The sequence below is a fragment of the Saccoglossus kowalevskii genome, chromosome 20 (genome assembly GCF_978046115.1).
Source record: "Saccoglossus kowalevskii chromosome 20, keSacKowa6.1, whole genome shotgun sequence".
Classification (NCBI taxonomy): domain Eukaryota; kingdom Metazoa; phylum Hemichordata; class Enteropneusta; family Harrimaniidae; genus Saccoglossus; species Saccoglossus kowalevskii.
In genome coordinates, this window is record NC_140660.1 from 26,935,608 (window position 1) to 26,958,778 (window position 23,171).

The 23,171-nt window shown below is 34.6% G+C and overlaps 1 protein-coding gene across 1 annotated transcript; it reads right to left on the reverse strand.

Annotated features, from left to right (window-relative positions):
- Nucleotides 1–813: 813 nt before the first annotated feature.
- LOC100376967 (ferrochelatase, mitochondrial-like) lies at nucleotides 814–22,362 on the reverse strand. Its single transcript, XM_085494600.1, has 10 exons — nucleotides 22,308–22,362; nucleotides 19,523–19,712; nucleotides 15,613–15,761; nucleotides 12,588–12,660; nucleotides 9,605–9,779; nucleotides 9,088–9,186; nucleotides 8,299–8,406; nucleotides 5,734–5,898; nucleotides 4,846–4,905; nucleotides 814–2,825 (listed from the first exon to the last, which is right to left on the reverse strand). Exons 1-10 carry the CDS (start codon nucleotides 22,342–22,344, stop codon nucleotides 2,679–2,681), a joined length of 1,203 nt encoding a protein of 400 aa, XP_085350726.1. The 5' UTR covers nucleotides 22,345–22,362; the 3' UTR covers nucleotides 814–2,678.
- Nucleotides 22,363–23,171: the final 809 nt, after the last annotated feature.

The following is a 23,171-nucleotide window of genomic DNA, read 5'->3' on the forward strand; positions in this document are numbered from 1 at the left end:
AAAAACAACGCCCTCTTCGGATCAATTTTCAACCCACAATCCTTTGCAAAATCCAATATGGTGGAAACGCATTCATTTCTGCCTTATGGAGTGCTTACATTGTAGTTTTGTTTCAAAACTGCCACACACAGTACGGTCCGAGTGTAACTTAACTTCCAAGCTGGCTTTCAGCTGGCTTTGACTTTTTGTGAAAAAAAAATGTGAAATTGACCAACATTTACAATTTGGGATATATGACGGTTTTGAAAACTGAACGATCTAAATAAATGACAAGTTACAATTGGACTGTATTGTATGTAAATTATGCAGAGTAGTCTGCTCAACTATGGCTCATATTTGTGACAGAAAATAAAAACTATCCGGCTTGGAGTTAAGGCTGCTCAATACAGATTTACAAATGTGTTTTAATTCTTGCGAATATATTGCGTAATTCCAAACAAGGTTATATGTGAAAAACACAGTCCTAATTTTTGAGGTAAATGTAGATCGCAGAAAACATGGAACTATTTGATGGAAACAGTAAAACAAAGTCCGTTTAACTAGAAAAAAATGTTTAAGATTTTTTTTAAAAACTCTAGGTGATGAAATAATTTGTCTGAAACTACATTTTGAAAAAAAAAAAAAAAATAGGAGGCATAGACCTATTTGTAAAGAAATAATAGTTCTAGTAGTTTGACCCTTGGAGTATTCTCATGCAAAAACTCATCTACTTCAAACCCACTACATTCGGGATCAAAGAAAGCTTAGAAAGAACTCCCAGGCGCTAAAGGTATCTGAGGCATGAAGTACAAATACTGTAACATTAAAAACACATTTTCAATACACACAACGCAAATATTTGGTTTATTGCATGCAAAATCATTGAAATACGTGTCATTTTGACCATAGACATGTTCTTGTCATTTATATTTGCACAATAAGCACATGTGCTTATAATAGAGCAAATACAGTATTGAAAAATAAAACTGTAAGCAATGATCAGGGTGTTTTCAAGTAGCTATGGTTTAACAATTATACATATTTAATGAAATAATGACCATATATGATGGTCATATATCTGTCAGACAACACAATTATAGCATCGGTTGCATGTCTCTATCTGCAACAGTACTTGTTACATTGCATATTAAGAAACACATACAAAACTAATCACAGGTAATTAATTAATGCATGGATGGATTTCAACCCTGAATTAATCAGATTTGTTCTGTTCTGTGCTGTCTTAACCTTTTTACCACCAGACTTCTCGTCAAAATTTGTCTGCACTTTTTTCTTATATTTTTCATATTTCTGGAGCGAACAGAAAAAATTTGAGTTAATTTTCAGCTATTTTTGTCCCAATTTACTGAAGGAAGGGGCAAACTATAAAGTGAGACTATTTTGTGAATTTGTGGTGAATATAGGGAAACTGGTCGTGAAAAGGTTAGGTTAAACTTGCAGTGTCATGTATGTAGTGATTAGATAGAAGCTGCTTAAAGTGATGGAGTCGTCACCTACGCATGCGTCAGGTACCCATAGCGTGTCATTGTTTACAAACAAGCATCTACCCTTGAGCCTTTGCGATAATACATTTTACACAAGCTGTGAAAACTATACTAATCTAAATTAGATCACATGATAGTAACCATGGATACATGATAACCATAGCAACACCACAGTTGTTGTTGATTTAATGTGATACACTATGTTTATTTCACATTATCATCAGACTACATTCTCACAGAAAAAATGTTTCTTATTTTATGCAAATGACAAGTGTATTGACAGTTCAATAAAATAAAATACCTCAAATTAAAAATACTGAAAGTAAATTTACAGTCACGGCTACAAATAAGACCCAAGAACTGTTGACAGTCAAATGAATATTTAGAAGATTTGAGAGGAAAATACAAAGAAATATTTAATTTGTATTCAATTTGTAAAATTTGAGAATGACAATAAAAAAATTAAATTTAATAATATACCAAAAGTGTCATTATTAGTATTAGTTATTTCAGTATTTTTTTTTCAGATTGTCAGTAATCTATATACTGATATAAGGGTCATTGCACTGTCATATGACATCATTTTTCCAACCAGTATGCAATGTTTGATAACGAATGTAATAGCGTGTGATCTGCTGTGAAATAATTTTCATCAAGTTATTTTATTAACTCATTCATGTATATTTAATACCAACAGCCATTTGGACATTTTTTATCCTGGTATTAATGTGACCTTTAAAAGGTCACACATCCTGGCATTAAAATGACCTTTGAAAGGTCACACCATCCTGGCATTAATATGACATTTAAAAGGTCACACATCCTGGTATTAAAATGACCTTTAAAAGGTCACACATACTGGTATTAAAATGACCTTTAAAGGGTCACACATCCTGGTATTAAAATGACCTTTAAAAGGTCACACATCCTGGTATTAAAATGAACTTTAAAAGGTCACACATCCTAGTACATGTATTAATGTGACCTTTAAAAGGTCACACATCCTGGTATGAATGTGACCTGGTAAAAATCAATGTCAATAACAAATGGAAATTCATATAAAATTTAAATATTTCACTTACATTATTGGAGCAAAGTGACAAAATATTCAAATCATAATGTTATGTGTAGGTTAGAAACAAAAATGTCATGTAAACAAAAAGATGGCATTGCAGGTCAAAAAATGCAAAAATTCTATTTAGTGTCAATAAATCCTCTATTCAGAAAGAATTCCTTGGTAAGTGCACATCTTGGATTCCTACATCCTGGACACCGTAACGGTAACTGTCTTGAACATGGCTGGTTAGTATCCAGATGAGATTTGACAATGTCAGCAAGCGCCTAAAAAGGAAAGAAACAAGTTCATTAGTATGATGTCCAGAGTGGACTGATTTTGTGAAGGATCCTGAATCAGAATAGAATCCCTAAAAATCAAATGCTGGGGTCAGTCTTCAAGAAAAATCAAATTGCCCGTGATTGTATAGGTAACTTGAGGCACACAAAAAATGTTGCACTGATTTCATTTGTAGTTATACTTATATTTATATTTTAAATTATTTTTTTGGCAAAATAAAAATTTAATAAATGTAGTGAAGTTTTTTTTAAGATAACTATCAATGTGCATTTTCTGTAGTAGAAAATAAAAATAACATATACCATATTACCCCGGGCATGTGCCCCTCCCTGGGCAAGCGCCCAACCCCCTGTTTTCACAAAAGTTACATGTTGGGGACATCCTCGGTTAAACGCCCAGGATGATTTTTAGCCAAGAACGGGGTCAACAATAAAGTTTTATTTGTCAAAAACGAACGCGTTCGATTTATTTAAATAGTGTGTTTGTTACGGTAGTTCTCTTTTTGGAGTGTGTGGTGGCCCTGAAAAGGGCCGCTTTGTTTGTGTTTTTACGTAAAAACTCATTGGAACTTAACGACGTAAGATGAACCACGCAGCATGTTGGCGCACACGTTCCGCTTTTTCTTCATTCACGATGAATCCAATATTGCAACGATCCATACCTTGGTGAGTGGTTTGAAGCACTTAGCTTTGGTTTCAAAACGTAGCATTTCGCTGACTGTGAATCCATAACGGGAGCTAGCACTTTTGAGACATCACGTCGTAAACTTGCTACTTTCTTTCCATCCTTCATCACAGCTATGGCATTACGGTCATGTGGATTATTTTTCTGTCGTTGAAGAAAAAACATTTTGCCGACCTCAAGTCCATTACGATAACCATAATAAGGCATGCCGACGATAAGAACTTGTTGCATCATCGTTATTTTTGTAATTTTGTCACGTGTGTGGGTGCGTGAATAAATCATGTTAATGAGGTTGACCAGAGTATATTTTCAGTCTGTTTTTTATGTATCGCCATTTGGATATGTTTATGTATTCACAATAGTTTGTAAACATTTCACATCAGTAATAAAAGGTTTATTTGTTTCATAACCCTGTCTGCTATTCTTCAGTAATTACGATGCGATGTATCAATACGTGCGTGAACAAAATTATGCTAATGAGGTCATCGCCATCTTGGATTACAAGCGGTAGTTTTTCCCGGCCGTTTCGACTTGCATGCACTGATCACGGTTACTAAAAAAGTAACCGTGCATTGATTACAATACTTACCATACTTTGTAGCCAATTTCAGTGAGTAATACAACTTCATTCGCTGACATAAAACAAGTTTTATTCTTGAAATTCGACCCCGTGTCTTAGTGTTCCCACAGTACTTGACCGAGTGCTCACGTTTATTGAAACCTCGCATTCCTTTATTTGACCTTATCATACGATCACAAAAACAACTTTATAAAACTTTTTTGGGGTGGTCCTCGGGTAAGCACCCACCCCCATTTTTTCCCGATTTTGTATGTTCAGGCCCCTGGGCGCATGCCTAGGGTAATACGGTATGTTATATATCTGTCACCGTATCACCATAAGTTACAGCGTGCCGTAATTTTGCAGTATTTTACAGTGTATTTGATCCTACCATATTAGGAAATGCGAGTTCCAAATATGGAATGATTACGCGCGCAAGTGTCCTCTAATAATAAAAACAAACATGGCTGCCACCAGGGTTTGACTGGACTCCACACAAAGAAGTTTGCTGATTTTGTTCTAAACTTTTTTGGATTTCAGCATTCCCATAATGTATCCTTGGACGGAAGAGATGTATAATAATAATAATATCGGTAAGATTATTACGAGAATACCTCAAAGAGACAGTACGCCCTTGCATCGACTTCGCTGCATGTCGGTCAATACTCCTGCTGTACTGTCTTCATGCATACTTTAAGGTATCCTCGTAATAACCTCATAATATACGACAGAGGTATTGTAAGATACAAGATAACAAGACTCACTTGTATGAATATTGGATGGTCATTAAGAGCGGCAGATCTTCTAATGTTCTCCACTCCACACTGTAACAAGACATAAAGTAATATACAATGTGTCATTGTATGTCTGAACAAGCGACTCCACTCTACTACTGTAAAATTCTTTAGCTGGAATTAATAGGTGACATTTTGGGGTACTTTGTACTTTATTTTCACTGATTATTGACCAGTTGAATGAAAAGTACGGTATAACTAGCAGCCTGTCGGCTGAGATAGCTCTGCTGTTAGCAATGCACATTTCAATTAAGAACTGAAGATATCATTAGAAAATGAACAATATGTATAGTAACAAAGCAATCAGACTTGCAGTTTTCAACAAGAAGTCGAAAATATCACTTTTTACCAAAAATGACAAAATCAAAGGTATCATCACGAAACGAACAAATCTGACTCAGGACTACCCCAAGAATCTATGTTGCAAATATGAAAGCATTTGGTTTAACTGTTTTGAAGAAGAAGACAAAAATGTAAAAAGTTGACAACAGACTACATACGCTGAACAATCAGTAGTATGAAGAGCTCTGCGTCGTCGACGGAGCTGAAAATGTATATCTGCTGGATTTGAATTTCACTGAATCATCAATTTCGTGTAAAATTAACGAAAACAAGTATTTTACATCATACAGTATGGTTTGATCATAACTTTAGTTTGGTTTGAGCTGGCTTCAATGTCTCATATTATTAACATTTGTAAATTATACAAAGAATAAGTTGAAATTATTGACGACAATAATACTCTCCTTAAAAATTATAAGCTTTCATGAAAAAACAAACCAAAGACAGCTGAGAGCCAGCTTGAAATTTCATTTACACTTAGACTTTACTGTACATTATATATGATATTTTATTTACCTTGGCGGCGAGATGACCGGCGTACTCAATATCCAGTTCATGTAGTGTCTCTATGTGGTCATTGACAAACGCTATCGGTATCAGCAACAGATTACGTTGTCCTCTTTTACAATAACCTTTAATAGCTTCATCTGTCTGTGGTCCTAACCACGGTTGTGGTCCTACCTACAGTGGAAGTAAAACAGTCAAACCTGTGTATAGTGACCCCAACAGAACTGTGCATGATGCGAGTTACTACATATAGAATGAGGTATCTGACCTTTGACTGCCATACTAGTCTAATGCATGATGGGAGTAATGGCATAGAATAAGGTATGATTATCTGACCTTTAACTGCCATACTAGTCTAATGCATGATGGGAGTGCATAGAATAAGGTATGATTATCTGACCTTTGACTGCCATACTAGTCTAATGCATGATGGGAGTGATTGCATAGAATGAGGTATGATTATCTTATCTTTGACTGCCATACTAGTCTAATGCATGATGGGAGTGCATAGAATAAGGTATGATTATCTGACCTTTGACTGCCATACTAGTCTAATGCATGATGGGAGTGATTGCATAGAATAAAGTATGATTATCTTATCTTTGACTGCCATACTAGTCTAATGCATGATGGGAGTGCATAGAATAAGGTATGATTATCTGACCTTTGACTGCCATACTAGTCTAATGCATGATGGGAGTGAGTGCATAGAATAAGGTATGATTATCTGATCTTTGACTGCCATACTAGTCTAATGCATGATGGGAGTGCATAGAATAAGGTATGATTATCTGACCTTTGACTGCCATACTAGTCTAATGCATGATGGGAGTAATGGCATAGAATAAGGTATGATTATCTTATCTTTGACTGCCATACTAGTCTAATGCATGATGGGAGTGCATAGAATAAGGTATGATTAACTGACCTTTGACTGCCATACTAGTCTAATGCATGATGGGAGTGATTGCATAGAATGAGGTATGATTATCTTATCTTTGACTGCCATACTAGTCTAATGCATGATGGGAGTGCATAGAATAAGGTATGATTATCTGACCTTTGACTGCCATACTAGTCTAATGCATGATGGGAGTGAGTGCATAGAATAAGGTATGATTATCTGATCTTTGACTGCCATACTAGTCTAATGCATGATGGGAGTGCATAGAATAAGGTATGATTATCTGACCTTTGACTGCCATACTAGTCTAATGCATGATGGGAGTGATTGCATAGAATGAGGTATGATTATCTGATCTTTGACTGCCATACTAGTCTAATGCATGATGGGAGTGCATAGAATAAGGTATGATTATCTGACCTTTGACTGCCATACTAGTCTAATGCATGATGGGAGTGATTGCATAGAATGAGGTATGATTATCTTATCTTTGACTGCCATACTAGTCTAATGCATGATGGGAGTGCATAGAATAAGGTATGATTATCTGACCTTTGACTGCCATACTAGTCTAATGCATGATGGGAGTGATTGCATAGAATAAAGTATGATTATCTTATCTTTGACTGCCATACTAGTCTAATGCATGATGGGAGTGCATAGAATAAGGTATGATTATCTGACCTTTGACTGCCATACTAGTCTAATGCATGATGGGAGTGAGTGCATAGAATAAGGTATGATTATCTGATCTTTGACTGCCATACTAGTCTAATGCATGATGGGAGTGCATAGAATAAGGTATGATTATCTGACCTTTGACTGCCATACTAGTCTAATGCATGATGGGAGTAATGGCATAGAATAAGCTATGATTATCTGACCTTTAACTGCCATACTAGTCTAATGCATGATGGGAGTGCATAGAATGAGATACGATTATCTGACCTTTGACTGACATACTAGTCTAATGCATGATGGGAGTGTTTGCACAGAATGAGGTATGATTATCTGACCTTTGACTGCCATACTAGTCTAATTCATGATGGGAGTGATTGCATAGAATAAGGTATGATTATCTGACCTTTGACTGCCATACTAATCTAATGCATGATGGGAGTGCATAGAATAGGATATGATTATCTGACCTTTGACTGACATACTAGTCTAATGCATGATGGGAGTGAGTGCATAGAATAAGGTATGATTATCTGATCTTTGACTGCCATACTAGTCTAATGCATGATGGGAGTGCATAGAATAAGGTATGATTATCTGACCTTTGACTGCCATACTAGTCTAATGCATGATGGGAGTGCATAGAAAAAGGTATGATTATCTGACCTTTGACTGCCATACTAGTCTAATGCATGATGGGAGTGATTGCATAGAATAAGGTATGATTATCTGACTTTTGACTGACATGCTAGTCTAATGCATGATGGGAGTGCATAGAATAAGGTATGATTATCTGATCTTTGACTGCCATACTAGTCTAATGCATGATGGGAGTGCATAGAATAAGGTATGATTATCTGACCTTTGATTGCCATACTTGTCTAATGCATGATGGGAGTGATTGCGTAGAATAAGGTATGATTATCTGACCTTTGATTGCCATACTAGTCTAATGCATGATGGGAGTTATTGGATAGAATGAGGTATCTGACCTTTGACTGCCATACTAGTCTATAAGGATGTGAGAAATTCAATGATTCCATGACTCTGTGTACAGTTGCTGCCACTTCCTGTGGGTATGGATCGCCTCTATTCACAACCTGTGATAAATCACAAATATTAACGATAATTATCAAATATCTGTGAATAACATCAAAATAACCTTGAATTGAATATAATTAAATATAAAATACAGGATTCTGTGAAATGTTTTCTAAAATAATGCTTCCCAATCCTTTGTTAAAATAAAAAAATAGTATATTCACTGGATTTTATTTTCATTGAATCATTAATTACAAGTTAAAATAGCGAAAATTAATATAATACAGTACCCCGGTATTTTATTTCCACAATAGATTATTTTTCACAGATTACAGCTTGGAAGTTACATTATCACAGTATTCAAAATCTTGTTTTTGTATTTGCCCCAGAGATATGCATTACTGTCAGTTTTATAGTAGAACAACTATTTAATTTACAGATGTATTCTTGTACTCATTTCAGGAACGATATATCGTTAACAAGCATCAATTTTTTTTTCAATATAAGCTGTTATTTGTCACATTTCCTGCATTATCCTCCATTATTATCTGACTCGACTAGCTTTTAAGCTATTTCAGATTCCATTTTACCTAGACTGCATGTATAACTTTGTGTATTGTATGAAATATTTTCTAGGTAAATAAAATTATTATTATTATTGTAAATAATTCTATAGATTTTATTTGACACATTGAAGTCATATTACAGTTGCAAAATGCTGGGTTACCATGGCAACTTACAGTCATAGGCAGTGAGTGAGCTGAAAATAATAAGACCACATCATCTTTGACATTATCAGGGAATTTCTCAATTTCATCTTGAATTGTCTGAGTTACCGCCTGCAATAAAACAACAATGTCAACTGTAGACGCCAATAAGAGGCTGATTAGTCAAAATAGAATAATAAAATATTGTATTTGCTCTGTTAGAATCACATATAAATCAAAAATCACATTTGTTGTATATTGAATTATTCCCGCTTAAAATATAATTTATTATAACCAGAGATTTACATGAGTGAATGCGCTACTAATAGAGAAATTACGGTATTGTTAAATGATTTATTGTATTTGCTTTATTAGAAGTGTATCTCCAATAAAAGTGAATATTAACTGTAGACCACATTTGTTGTATTTATTGAATATACATGTATATTGAATGTCTTATTTTGACAATAGAAACAACTAATTTATGTGAGGGCATGCTAGTATGGTTCATGCTAGTATGGTTCAAACCATTTACATACAGGGGACATACCTCAATAAAGCCTGGATGTGTTGGCCATCTATCAATGACACTCCATTGTAGTCTGCTGGAATCTGATTGGCTTTTAGATTTGCAATATCTATATATGGCATTCAAACTACTTCCTGTGGTAGAACAGCTGTATTGTGGGTACTGAGTAAATGCAACTACTCTCTCTATACCATCTCTAAGGAAACAAAGTTACCATGACAATAATATTACACCAATACATTCCTTCATTTTCCATGTAAAGTAAAAGTACAGTGTGAGCGCAACTTATTCTCATAACCACCATACATGTCTAATAATAGCACCGTAATTATTCGGGTAAGAGCCCAGGGTCCTGAACATGGAAAATTGCCAAAAAATAGGGGTGGGCGTTTGCCTGTATATCCTCTGCAAAAAAACAAAAACAATTGAAAACACTCAGATCGAACTGCAGCAAGGAATAGAATGGCAAATGAAAACATGCAACGGAAATAAATCAACAATATGTAACATTAGAAATAAAACAAAAATGTATTGCTTATAATGTGACAAATAAACCAGAAATAATAAAAATCAACAGTGAGCAATCATTTAAATTAGGATTTCCCCTCTGACAAACACGCCCAAAATGAACTAAATTGTCAGGGGTTAAACTGCATAAAATTATTTCCGGTCTTCACAAATTACGGATCAACTGCCATACAAGATCAATAATAATTTACAAATTTACACATTAAAAATAATAAAAATTCATAGCTGTTTGATCTTTATTTGTAAGTTCATTACTATCTTCGTCAAACTCACTATATGGATATCGCGGTGGGCTTATAATAGGAAGTTTTTTTTTATCCACGACAGAAGAATAGTTTTCATGATAGAAATGCAATAGCAGTGATGAAAGACGGTAAAAAAGTTGACAGTCTTCGGCATGACATTGCAAAATTGCTTGTCCCAGTTATGGATTTGCAAGCTGCTACCAAATATTTTATAAAGCCAAAATAACCTGACTTCAACCTCTCTCTCAGTATGGTTTACTTGTTGATGACGCTACGGCCGACTGAGTGCAACACTTGCTTCGCGACTCTCCTTATACAGGAAGCACAAATCAAACGGCCAGCCCTTTTTTAGGGCCCTGACATATTTCAAAAAGAAAACTACCATTTCTGCTTTAATATACATTTTTATAGACTGTTATGATTCTGAAAAAAAGATCTTGTCAAATAAATGTAAATCAGCGTTGAACACGCTGCCCTGAAGGCAGAAAGCGAAATTACCTATTTTGCCGTCACAGCTATTTTGCGTTCACCTCTTCTTTTACGCAATTAACAATTATATTTAAAAAAATTTTATAAGCATCACGACAGACTTCAAGAAAGTCATCTGTTAATACAACCACAGTCAACAAATATGTTTATGAAAATATGTTTTTGTTATTTTTTGTGTATGATATGCCAGATATGACCTCAACTTATTTATTGTGTCAAAAGTTGGGGGGTGGGCGTTTGCCCGGATAAATACGGTAATAACCACAAAGTATATCTTGAAAATATTGACATTTTCGGACAAATTACTATGTCAAATAAACTAGTAAGCAATCAATGAAAAAAAATCCAACCTCCATATGAAGACCACCTGTTTATAAATACCTTTTTAAGGTACAATGTAGTCTGCTACCATTAAAATATCAAAAATTGTTGTGTGATAATTCACATACATGCAAGTCATTCATAGTTTTTAGGAGGAAAGAAGGATGTGTTTTCAAGAAATCCTATGCAAAATAATTCAAAAAGTGGCCATTTTGAATATTTTCCATGGATAACTAACTTGTACTATTCTTCATTTTTTTTGTGATTTCCATACGTAGCCTTTACAACACTACATATAATGTTTTTAGCATAGGTCACCAAACCAAATTTTAAAATATGTTGAAGTATTTCTGCCATAGGAACCAATTGTATACTACTCACAACACAGCCATTTGACATACACAGGTCACAAAATAGCTGCAAAATTTTGTTCATGACACAGTTTACTTAAAATATCAAAAACTCTAAGTTTATTATTGTTTTATAATATTTACTTACCGTTGTATTTGTTTTATAGTGTCTTCTGTGAGTGGATTGACATATCGGAATCCTATGTAATATTTACTTACCGTTGTATTTGTTCTATAGTGTCTTCTGTGAGTGGATTGACATATCGGAATCCTATGTAATATTTACTTACCGTTGTATTTGTTCTATAGTGTCTTCTGTGAGTGGATTGACATATCGGAATCCTATGTAATATTTACTTACCGTTGTATTTGTTCTATAGTGTCTTCTGTGAGTGGATTGACATATCGGAATCCTATGTAATATTTACTTACCATTGTATTTGTTCTATAGTGTCTTCTGTGAGTGGATTTACATATCGGAATCCTATGTAATATTTACTTACCGTTGTATTTGTTCTATAGTGTCTTCTGTGAGTGGATTGACATATCGGAATCCTATGTAATATTTACTTACCATTGTATTTGTTCTATAGTGTCTTCTGTGAGTGGATTTACATATCGTAATCCTATGTAATATTTACTTACCGTTGTATTTGTTCTATAGTGTCTTCTGTGAGTGGATTGACATATTGGAATCCTATGTAATATTTACTTACCGTTGTATTTGTTCTATAGTGTCTTCTGTGAGTGGATTGACATATCGGAATCCTATGTAATATTTACTTACCGTTGCATTTGTTCTATAGTGTCTTCTGTGAGTGGATTGACATATCGGAATCCTATGTAATATTTACTTACCGTTGTATTTGTTCTATAGTGTCTTCTGTGAGTGGATTGACATATCGGAATCCTATGTAATATTTACTTACCATTGTATTTGTTCTATAGTGTCTTCTGTGAGTGGATTGACATATCGGAATCCTATGTAATATTTACTTACCGTTGCATTTGTTCTATAGTGTCTTCTGTGAGTGGATTTACATATCGGAATCCTATGTAATATTTACTTACCGTTGCATTTGTTCTATAGTGTCTTCTGTGAGTGGATTTACATATCGGAATCCTATGTAATATTTATGCGGTGCTGCAAAGAAAATAAACATTATCAATACATCAATTAATATAATTTTAACATAACTTAACATTTAGCACTGACTTTTTGCTGATTAAAGCTAGCTTGGCTTGCTTTTAAATCTGCTGCATATTTATATTATACAGTGTAATCTGTCTATTTATATCTCGTATTAGAGACATGGGTAAATACTATGAAATTATTAAGGATACTGATACTCACATTAAAAATTATATACATATATATACCCCCCGGTAAGTTTTTATGAATCCAGCTGATAGGCCAGCTTGAAAGTTAAGTTAAGAAAGCTGAGATTCATCTGCTATAACGAGATGCGCAACATGAAAATAAAAGTTTATAATACTCTGGTCTGAGCATTGTCCTAGAGAATCTATGTAACAAGTTACAGAAATAAAAAATTTACTAATTATTATGCAAATTAGGTGATTTGTTTGCACACATTTTTACACAAAACTAACCAGGTTGATACATTGTCCCAGAGCATTTATGTACAAAGTATCATTAAAATCTGGTCATCAGTTCTTCAGATATCTTTTGAACAGACATACATACATACAGACAGACAGGGTAACAACAAAGACTCATTGTGTGCTTCTCACACAAGAGTCAAAAAGTACTGAAGCAAACATAATTTTTTTCAATATAAAAAGTCAAATATAAAAAATCAAAATAGCACCAGTAGACATGAAGAAATCTGTCGCATATTTTAAACAGTTTTTTAATGATAGTGGAGTGAGTGTGGATGGGTACAAGTGAGGGCAGCTAGAAGAACCATTTAAGACAGCTGAGAAATGGGAATCCCCAGTTGAAAAAGATAATAGTTGTGTGTATCACAGGTTAAAATACGACTGACAAATATCCACAAAAAATATGAAAATATTACGCTATGGCCAAAGATAATTTGCATGTTCGTTATTCTTGCTGAGACAGAATAGTGTGTAATTTTTCAGAGACTGCTATGAGTTAGTTAAAAGATGATGGCAGTTTTATTTCAGGTGAATTTTTAAGTTGCGAGTTGGAAACTGTGATGTTTTGTGCACTGCGACTCTGTGCATTCCAGTTTGTTGACCCCAGGTCACAAGATATGCGCAAGCGCACAAACGATCAACGCCCAAACGCTATCAATTCGGGAAATGAGAATTCTACATGTTGGGGACATGCATGAGTTATAATAGCTTATAAGAGATCAGATCAATAGCTGTCTTCTCATTGGTTGGCAGCTTACAATTAATGCGTGTCATTAGGATATTTATTACATCAAAAAATTTGGTAACAACTATAGAGGGTGTGGCAGAGCATACCAGCCATGGAAATGTTGAGTGAACGGATTATATGAATTTGTCCCTAAAAGAAAATACCGGATTCTGCCGTAAATTTGCCCATCCGAAAAATCACCCTGGGTGGTTTCACGACTGGTGGGCGGTTATTTGGGGTTCAAATTTTCAGAAAATTATCATCAAATATTTTTAGGGGGCTTATATTTTCATTAAAAAATCCTTCTAAGCCGATTTTCAACGCCGACAGTTGGACCACCCAAAACGAAAGACACTATTACAGAAGCTAATCTAAAATTTCATACATTTTTTTCTTGTTGGATTAAAAAGTAGACAGCGCATCTTTCTCCAAAAAAATTACAAATACAATTATATTGTTTCATTTTATTAGTAAAAGACGTTTCAAATAAAAAGGAACTGCAACTGCATTGCTTAGTAGCAAATGATCGCGGTATCGCATTCCGGTCATGCTGCGTTTCACAATTGTTGATTATTACCTAGATGATTATAATAACGTGCAAAAAATAAATTCGTTGAATTGTTATGAAATGCAAATATATTCAACTTGTTTCATCGTAAGCGAATGATTCCAATCACATTTTCAGCGCTCGATGCTGTAGAAATGAATATCTTCCATGTTTGACCTGAGACTGTGTTCTTTGACCTGACAGGTCAAATCGATAATTAACCAATGAAAACGATGGATGATGCCAACGTGTTCAAATTACCATAGTTCATTTAAATATGTTAATATTATTGAACGCAGTACGGAAGAGATTTGTCGATGTTGTACCATCTTTTGGCTTGGATTTTGATGAAAAAGCGGCATGATTTGTTTTTAAATAAAAAAAAATAGTTGTTTTCAAAAGATAAACTCAGCATTTGTAGAATAATTTAAGATTGTTTACTGCGATAACAGCTCATTGTCAAAACGAAGCTAACTCATTCACGCTAGTTGCAATAAACATCAATACTCTTGAATAGGCGCCAATGACTTTGGCAAAATTTTTAGGCATCAGAAAAGATTAAAATAACACCTTAAAAAAACTGCCGAAAAAATCGCCCTGGGCGGTTTCTTGGTCCCAATTTATTTTTTTAAAAACATGAAATGCCGTTTAATGGTCCTGGGCGATTTACGGCAGAATCCGATATATCAAAATAAAATTTCTATGACTGCACATGTCTTCTTGCTAGTATCAACAAGGCCTGGTCCAACACATGCATACATACTAAGTTTGACTTCTTTTTCATGGTGGCCATTGGCAAGTTCCAATCAGTGGTGAACAACTGGAAAGTTTAGTAGCCATGTACAAAATTGTTGGTTGCCAAAATTTATGTTACAAAAAATATATATTATAAACAACACAATTCGTAACAAGAATAAAGGAACAAAACTGGCGCCCTCCTGGGGTAAGGAATCATAGCACGGCTGTCATAATTGTAGTGACATAGAATTAAAAAAAAAAGGCGTTTAACAAGTGGACAAGCCATGCATATCGGGAGTTTTATAGAGACAGACAATTTTCACTTTTACCTGTCCCAGCTCAAATCTGATTCTCTGGCACAGGTAGACAGGCTCTAATTTTGACCACTGTGTGTGTTATTTCAGTATTTATGTTGACAAAAACTATGAGCTGATAATGAAATCCAGAGTAGTTTATTACCTTACCAGTATATGGTGACATTTCATCCAATAGCTTTACCAGAGACTCTCCTTGTTTATGCGTCCATTTCTTGATAGGTGAGCCGCCTCCTATTCTTTTGTATTGTTCTATTATCTTGGGTGTTCTGCGCTTAGCAATCCATGGCGCTAACTTACTATAATAAAATAATAATAATAATAATAATAATCTTTATTGCATTATCGTATCCTTATTTGGATATTGACAATAAAGATGAAAAACTGAGGTATGAAATGACAGAAGAATTAATATGTGCATGTGACATAGTGATGTAGCTATTACAAGGGCATTCTTGGCTGATAGCCTATTGCAAAAAGACAAAATTAAAACTAAAGATATATCCAGTACTGGATTTCATATGCGCATCTGTTCCTAATGGCCATTTGGCAAAGTGAATACTAGTATTTGGAAAAAAATCGAAGAGCTGCCCGATACATTATTTGTATGCCAGACTTTATTTTGGTACTTTGATTTTAATTTCACATATCAATGCTACTTTGTAAGTGTGATTGTATTTTATTGAAGACCAATTGTAAATACGTGTACTATATAATGTAGACTGTCGACAGTCCTCGGGCCTAATGTAATCGTGTATCCTAGATAATCGAACGCCGAAGGCGTTTTAAGTTGATGGGAAATGCGAACCATTTCACATAAGGGACTTCAGTCCTGAGAAACTGTCCCCGTCTGCAGGTTTCTAGTTGATATGAATAGTTCTTAGTTGATGCTGACGTCACGAAATAAATTATATTAACATAATGTATGCAAACTCATTCTAAACGACCCCTGAATGCGTTGGTTGTTCACGTTATAAGCACAATGAATACAGTCACTCCAACCAAAATAGCAAAGAAAACTATTAAATCGCCTAGAACCAAGGAAACAACATGCATTGTTTGTGGCAGTCAAATAGAAAATATAGAAAACCAGAGGAGACCGTTTCGCGGGTTCAACAGAACTACGGGATGCGAAGAAATCAAATTTGTTGTGGCAGACGATCGATCTACATCTTGCCAGTTCGTATGCATGCAGAAAATGTGGACTGAGAGTGTTGACTGCAAAAAAAGATGGATGAGTTCAGGAAGTAATTTCAACAAACTAAGCAAGAGTTATTGGAAAGGTCGCAGACATTTTCCTCTAAAAGAATGCAGAATGGCAACTGAAAGTGGGGGATCCCTGGTTTCAAAAAGAGTTTTTTTGACAAGACGAATGTCAACACAGCAGGCTGACGGACACATTTCTTCCCTATGCGCAGTTTGCGATAGCGTCTCACTGGCATGGTAGTCTAAACGTTTCAGCACTTTTATAATGCATTCGTCAAGATTTGTTTGTGCCATGATATCAAAAACTGCTATGGAAAGCATCGCGATCGCGTATAGCACCATTGTACAGTCAAAACCAGGACAAAACAAACTTCGCATATGTCGTGGGCGATCCTAGTAGCCTGCGACCCCTGACTCTTTTCACGATTGGCCACGATAAAATGATAGACATTCGCGCAACTACATGTATTCATTTGCATCTGAAAGTACCCGGAAATCTTACCAGTGAATTGCAGCACCGGACAGTCAGTCATGCCTAACGACACTCCATACTTCCTGTCCGAGCGCTCGCAATTTATTCACGCCTATTACGTTTATACACAATATTTATTAATAATAACAGATTAATAGCACGTACAACCGACTGGAGACAGTCTATGTATAATGCTATTGGTAAATCAAATGTTCAGTATTTGTTAACACCTTCAGGGGTTTCATTAGAACCATATGGTCGGCTACAAACCCAAATTAAACGTCTACTTTCTCCCCTGACCGCCTATGTCGGCCTTGCTGCAGTGCTTCACACTGCCCAGAGCCTTTTTATTTTTTTTGGCCTGTTGTTACATGATGACTCCTGCATCTTAGAAATATAATCAAATGAATTTATTTCATATTTAATGGATTTTTAAATATTCCATTAATTTACAAAACAACACAAACACGTTTTTCATTACTATACTTGTAATTCATGCAATTGTAAAAACTATAATAACGATAATCGGTGTGCAACACACACTGCTACGTCTGACATTTAGTAGCACAGTTTCATTTTGAGAGGGGTTCGAAGGCTGGAAAGACTTGTCTGCAAGAAGAGGAAGGGGGCATGGCTACAACTCAAAATCTTTTCCAATTGATTTATTATTTACCGTACTAGACCGATTTAGCACCAGGTGTCCTCAACTCAAAAATCATGATTTTTTAGGGGTGGGCGCTTACCTGAGCACCCCTCGGGAAAAAATGCAAATGACAAAGTTAATTCACCATGTGACAGATTGAGGGCGATATTACATCTTTGAGGGAAAATAAAATTATGAGATCAGTTGCATGCATTTTACAATGAAGAAACAGAACTGATCACAAAAAATATGCACATTTTAATACAATATTAATTACATACCATCCAAATTTAAAAATATTAGAGTCTGTTGGAACACAGTCAAAGTCAAAATCTTCATCATTATCTCCACTGACGAATGTGTTGGATTATACACAAACTCTTAATGAAAAGCACATTTCGCCATGATATATTCGTGCATGATTTGACCTGCAACAACGTTCTTTGACCTAATGGGTCAAGTCTGTTATTAACCAATCAGAATGCTGTGTTGTACCGACGCAATTCTTCAGAAATTTTCGAAAACTTTCTGGTAATGCAATGCAGAAGTGAATTATCGATGTCTGAGTATGATCTGTTGGAATTGCTTTTGGCGAATAAATGGCATGTTTTTTTTTTCAGAAAACTGGTAACTAGCAATTTTTGATAGGTAAACTGAATTTGGCATGAAATATTTACCACATTTTTACTTTAGGTCATTGTTGAAGCGTAGTTACCATGGTCTACACATTCACAACATATTCATGGCAGTCGACACATAAAAACAATTACCAGTATTCGTTAAGCAATGATCAAAGACCAAGCTTTAAACTAGTGGCATTTTGAAGGGGTGGACGCTTTTGTCAAATGTGACCCTGAATATAAAAATTGCCCCAAAGTGGGGTGGGTGGGGGTGGGTTGGACACTTGACTGGGCATGGGCACTAACGCGGTACAGTGCGGTAATTTTCTTTTTTACAAATGTCCATTTCACAGCAACAGGAACCAAAAACATAAACATATTGGTGGGCATATCACATGTGATATGTGCAGCCAAAATATAGTTGAGGATGAGCAACATTTTGTAATGAAATGTCCAGCTTACAGTCACCATAGGGACAAATTATTCCTGACTGCACAAAATAAAATTTCAAATTTTGAAAAAGAAAATAGTCAGAATAAATTCATTTTGATTATGGGAAACCATACTCTAGCACCAGCCTTAGCTGTCTTCTTAAAAAACAGCCATGGAACAAAACAACAACAACTATCAGTGTATTAGGCCACATTTTGTGTTCATTCTATATTCTGTATTCACCATTGGCTGCAAATTGTCTTTTTTGTTTTTGACTTGTTTTATTTTTTTTAGAAAAGTTTTTATTTTTTGTTTTCTTTTTTAGATTGTAGTTTTTTTTTTAATTTCTTTCTGTAAGACCCTTTTTATCCTTTCCTAAGGATTTTATGCGTCTAATAAAAAAAATATATCACAGACACTTTAGGGTATATCATAATTAAAGATAATTATAAAATGTTGTACAGTGCACTCACAACTCTAATCCACCCCTACCCTCCAGCACTCCCCAATTTAATTGGAGGAATTGGGCTGATGGTTAAAGTTAGCGTAATTGATGGTGGTTCAAAAAGGAACTCTTTTCTAACAAGAAAATGTTATTTCAATCTTACCTAGGCTTTAAACTATTCGATAGCTGATGAGAAATTTTAAAATATTTGCATTTTACAATGTAATATTATTGTAAATTACCTTTGGAATGGAAGGGGAATGATATCACGGTCTGAGAAGAGTCTGTGTAGAAAATCATACACTTCAGAGACAGTTTCTGGGCCGCCCATGTTAAGCATCATAATAGCCGTCTTAGGGGGTCTGGTGGTAACAGCTGGGGGGTCTGTCCATTTTGGTGTGCTCAGTGATAAACATCTTATGAATTCCGGTCCTAAAAATAAAATTAAGAATAATAAAATTATGACATCCCGAGAAATAATATGTAAGTAATAAATTTTAAGAAGTAAAATTCCAGTTATTGCTAGTTCTGATTTCAAATAATATTCACCGGTTGTCTACTCCCAAACACACAAGATATTTGAATATCTGACACTGCAATTACTGACATTTATTGATGACAATATATTAGTGACCGACATAACATTAAGGTAGAAGCCTACTCATGAATGCAAATACCAGAATTTTATTTTCCAATACTGTAAAATATTTTATTTTAATAGCTGGAATTAATTTTCGCTGAAAAGACTTTTTGGGTATTTTGTATGGAATTTATTTTCACTGAGTTGAATGTAAAATATAGGAAAAAAAAAAGTATATTTGCTGGATTTTATTTTCACTGAACCATTCCCTACAGCGAAAATAGTGAAAATTAATTCCAAGCGAAAATAAAGTATTCTACAGTATATCGTTCTACTGATATATAAGGCAATATAAGGATAAGTTAGGGGGTCACCAGCTTAAAAAGATGGTTGTATTTTAGTTGCTTGTGGTCATTTTGACAGTATTTAATTCCCATATGTTGCTAATGGCAGTGAAACTCTGCCATATCTTAAATATGGTGATAACATCGAATAAATGGCAAGGTAAAAATAAGTAATATATGGTGACATAGGCTGTAAAAATCATTAGGTAATTTTGTTGTCCTGAATTATTTCAAAAACTTTTGTTTTAAAAAAAATCATAAAATGCATTTTTTTTCTAACATTGAGTTCTATGAAATTTATTTTTGAAAAAAATATTTGGGCAAGCTTTCTCAAATAAATTATGAATAGGCTTTAAGCCTTTGAATCCAAATTTGTTAAGTCAATCTTTATACAGTACCATCCTGGTATAACTTTCAAGCTGGCTTTATCAGCAGGCTTTATAATTTTTAAAAGTGAGTATCATTTCATCTTATTCCTTGTAGTATTTACCTATGCTTATATAGACATATATAGGCAGAGTATTCAATTAGAATTAAAAAGACAAAATGAAAACATAATTAAATAAAAATTAAAAAAAAAACAGGGAGAACAAGGAATGGTTATAAAAACAAAACAGAAAAGGTATCTTAATGAGTTATATTAATTATAAAAATTATAAACCAGCTGGTATTTTTTGTTTATGGGTGTTATTTCTTGAATTGAAGCACTCAAAGATATATTTTGCCAAATGAATTAGTGATTGTTTATCTTTTGTGTTTAAGAATGTCTACAGTGTTTTCAATATCAGATACATGTAAGTTTTGAAAGCAAACTAAGGCAGCATACAGCCTAACCTGGTTAAGTCAATGTAAAAGTACATGGGGCTGGCAGAATAAAAGCTAAGGCAGCTTAAAGGCAGCCATATTAAGTTACCCTTGTAAGACCATACTGTACTCTTTATTGGATCATTTAAATATTACTTATTTCTATATTTTCTAAAATTTTCCTGTGAACCCAACTTTGTGTTTTTTATCTTTGATATACTGATGATATGAACAAACTAAAATATATGTATGATAAGCATGACTGATATAATAATCTTCAATTTGATTTGAACTTATACAAAGGTGGTCATCGTCAGGGATTTTTTTTTTAACAAGGGAACAGGGGTGCAGCGCCCTCATGCCATGGCCATGTGCCCCCTTACCTTGGGGAGCAGATCCTCTTACAACCATAAAATTCTGAATGACCAGGGATCACATGTGGCCACAGTCTTCAACTGTTACCTGTCTCATAGTAATTTTGGCCCAAAGGAAGCCATAGAATACTCTATTTTAACTTAGAATTATCAAAAATTCAACACCCCGGTAAGGAGAACCCTATCTCCCCCACTTGGTGGCGCCACTGAATTCCAGTGCTCCCTCTTGCAGTTTTTGTCTAGAAAAAACTCTGATCGTCATGCAGCGCATAAACAAATTTTTGGAAACTATCACAATATTTTTTTATGCATTAAATTGTATATGTTGCTATGGGACCCATATCAACCTGACATGGTGTGACAACCAATGCCCTTAAAATTATTTATACATCTTGAATTAGCAAATTACAACATAATTTAATTCAACACACAATAGAATGGAAAGTACCGGTACAGTTTAGCAAAAGAAAAAAAAATCTGATTTACAAAATAACTGAGTAATCTTTGAGTTAGCTAGGAATTCTGCAAAAACAACACGTTTGTATATGAAAAAAATCTTCAGTATGTTGTTTGTATTTTTTGGTGTTGTAGAATAATGTTTTGTTTTGTTGCTATCGTTTTTTTTTTTTACATGTAAACACAACGAATTTTGTGTACATTCAGTAACCATACGCTAAGTTGAAAATAAGACGTCGGGCATGCACACATTATTTATTGCGAACCAGTCAACTTAAAAGTTAAAATGAGCGACAGTGCAGTGACAGCCGTCCAAGGAAAGTGGAACGCTACCATGCTAAATCTAAGGGGCCGGGCGAGTTGGACTGGAAAGCAATAATGATGGAACAGCAACATTTCACCAATGCAAGGAATATGGTGTCATACTAAAAAATCAACACAGTCGCTGAAATGCAATGCATATACTTACGAAGAAATACAGGTCCACGTTTACCCACCAGCGCCATCTTGTCACAGAGTCCCCTTAACTTGGTGTAGAAAAAGTTCAGTGTCAATAGCGCCATCACATGACGTTGTGGTGAAAGTGTTCTGGAACGCGATTCAAAATATTCAGCGCGATGTGACCGGTGGATTCATGGATCGTCGATATAAACAAAATAAAAATGAAACAAAATGTTGGATTTAGACACTTTCTTGGATTAGTGTGCATGATATTGTTTATCAAAGGTAGGTGAGGTTTATCATAACTTGAAAAGCGGAATTGAGCAATATATTTATGAATAGTTCAATTTCAAATCAAATATTTGTTCTTGGTGTCGCACGGTTATAATATCAGCTACGTATACATTTTAAATATGTTTAGAGTTATTAACCATTGTCCAATATAACAAGGTCTCGGTGAAAACAAGTATCTCCACATTCACAGACCAGACCTGTTTACAGAGCTATTCAGCATATAGGCAATATATAGCCCTACGTATAAAGTTGTGTTGATCTAGGCCATCAAATTAATATCTCTGCCAGAGATCGCCTGTCCGTAAGATACCATATAGTAAAAGGATTAATTATTCATAGCATAGAATACATACGAGAATTTATAACCCAATGAATATGCCTGAAATGCTGAATCAGCAAAATTTAAACCAAGTGAAAATTAGTCATTTTACAGTACTCTGACACAGAGTCCATAGCATTGGGAAAATCCTTTGAAAGTCTTTGAATTTTTTGAGGTCTGGAAAGTCTTTGAGTTGTCTTTAAATTACAGAAAAAATAAAAAATCTTTGAAAAGTCTTTAAATTTCTACATAGTTATTAATTCATTTTAAAATGGCCCG

Bases quoted from the DNA above. Each gene is read 5' to 3' on its own strand.
- LOC100376967 (XM_085494600.1), bottom strand. From the start codon at position 22,344: ATGGCGCTGGTGGGTAAACGTGGACCTGTATTTCTTC. The intron at 19,713-22,307 runs GTAAGTATATGC...TTTTATTTTTAG, and splicing joins ACGTGGACCTGTATTTCTTC to GACCGGAATTCATAAGATGT. The intron at 12,661-15,612 runs GTAAGGTAATAA...TTTTCTTTGCAG, and splicing joins TGAAATGTCACCATATACTG to CACCGCATAAATATTACATA.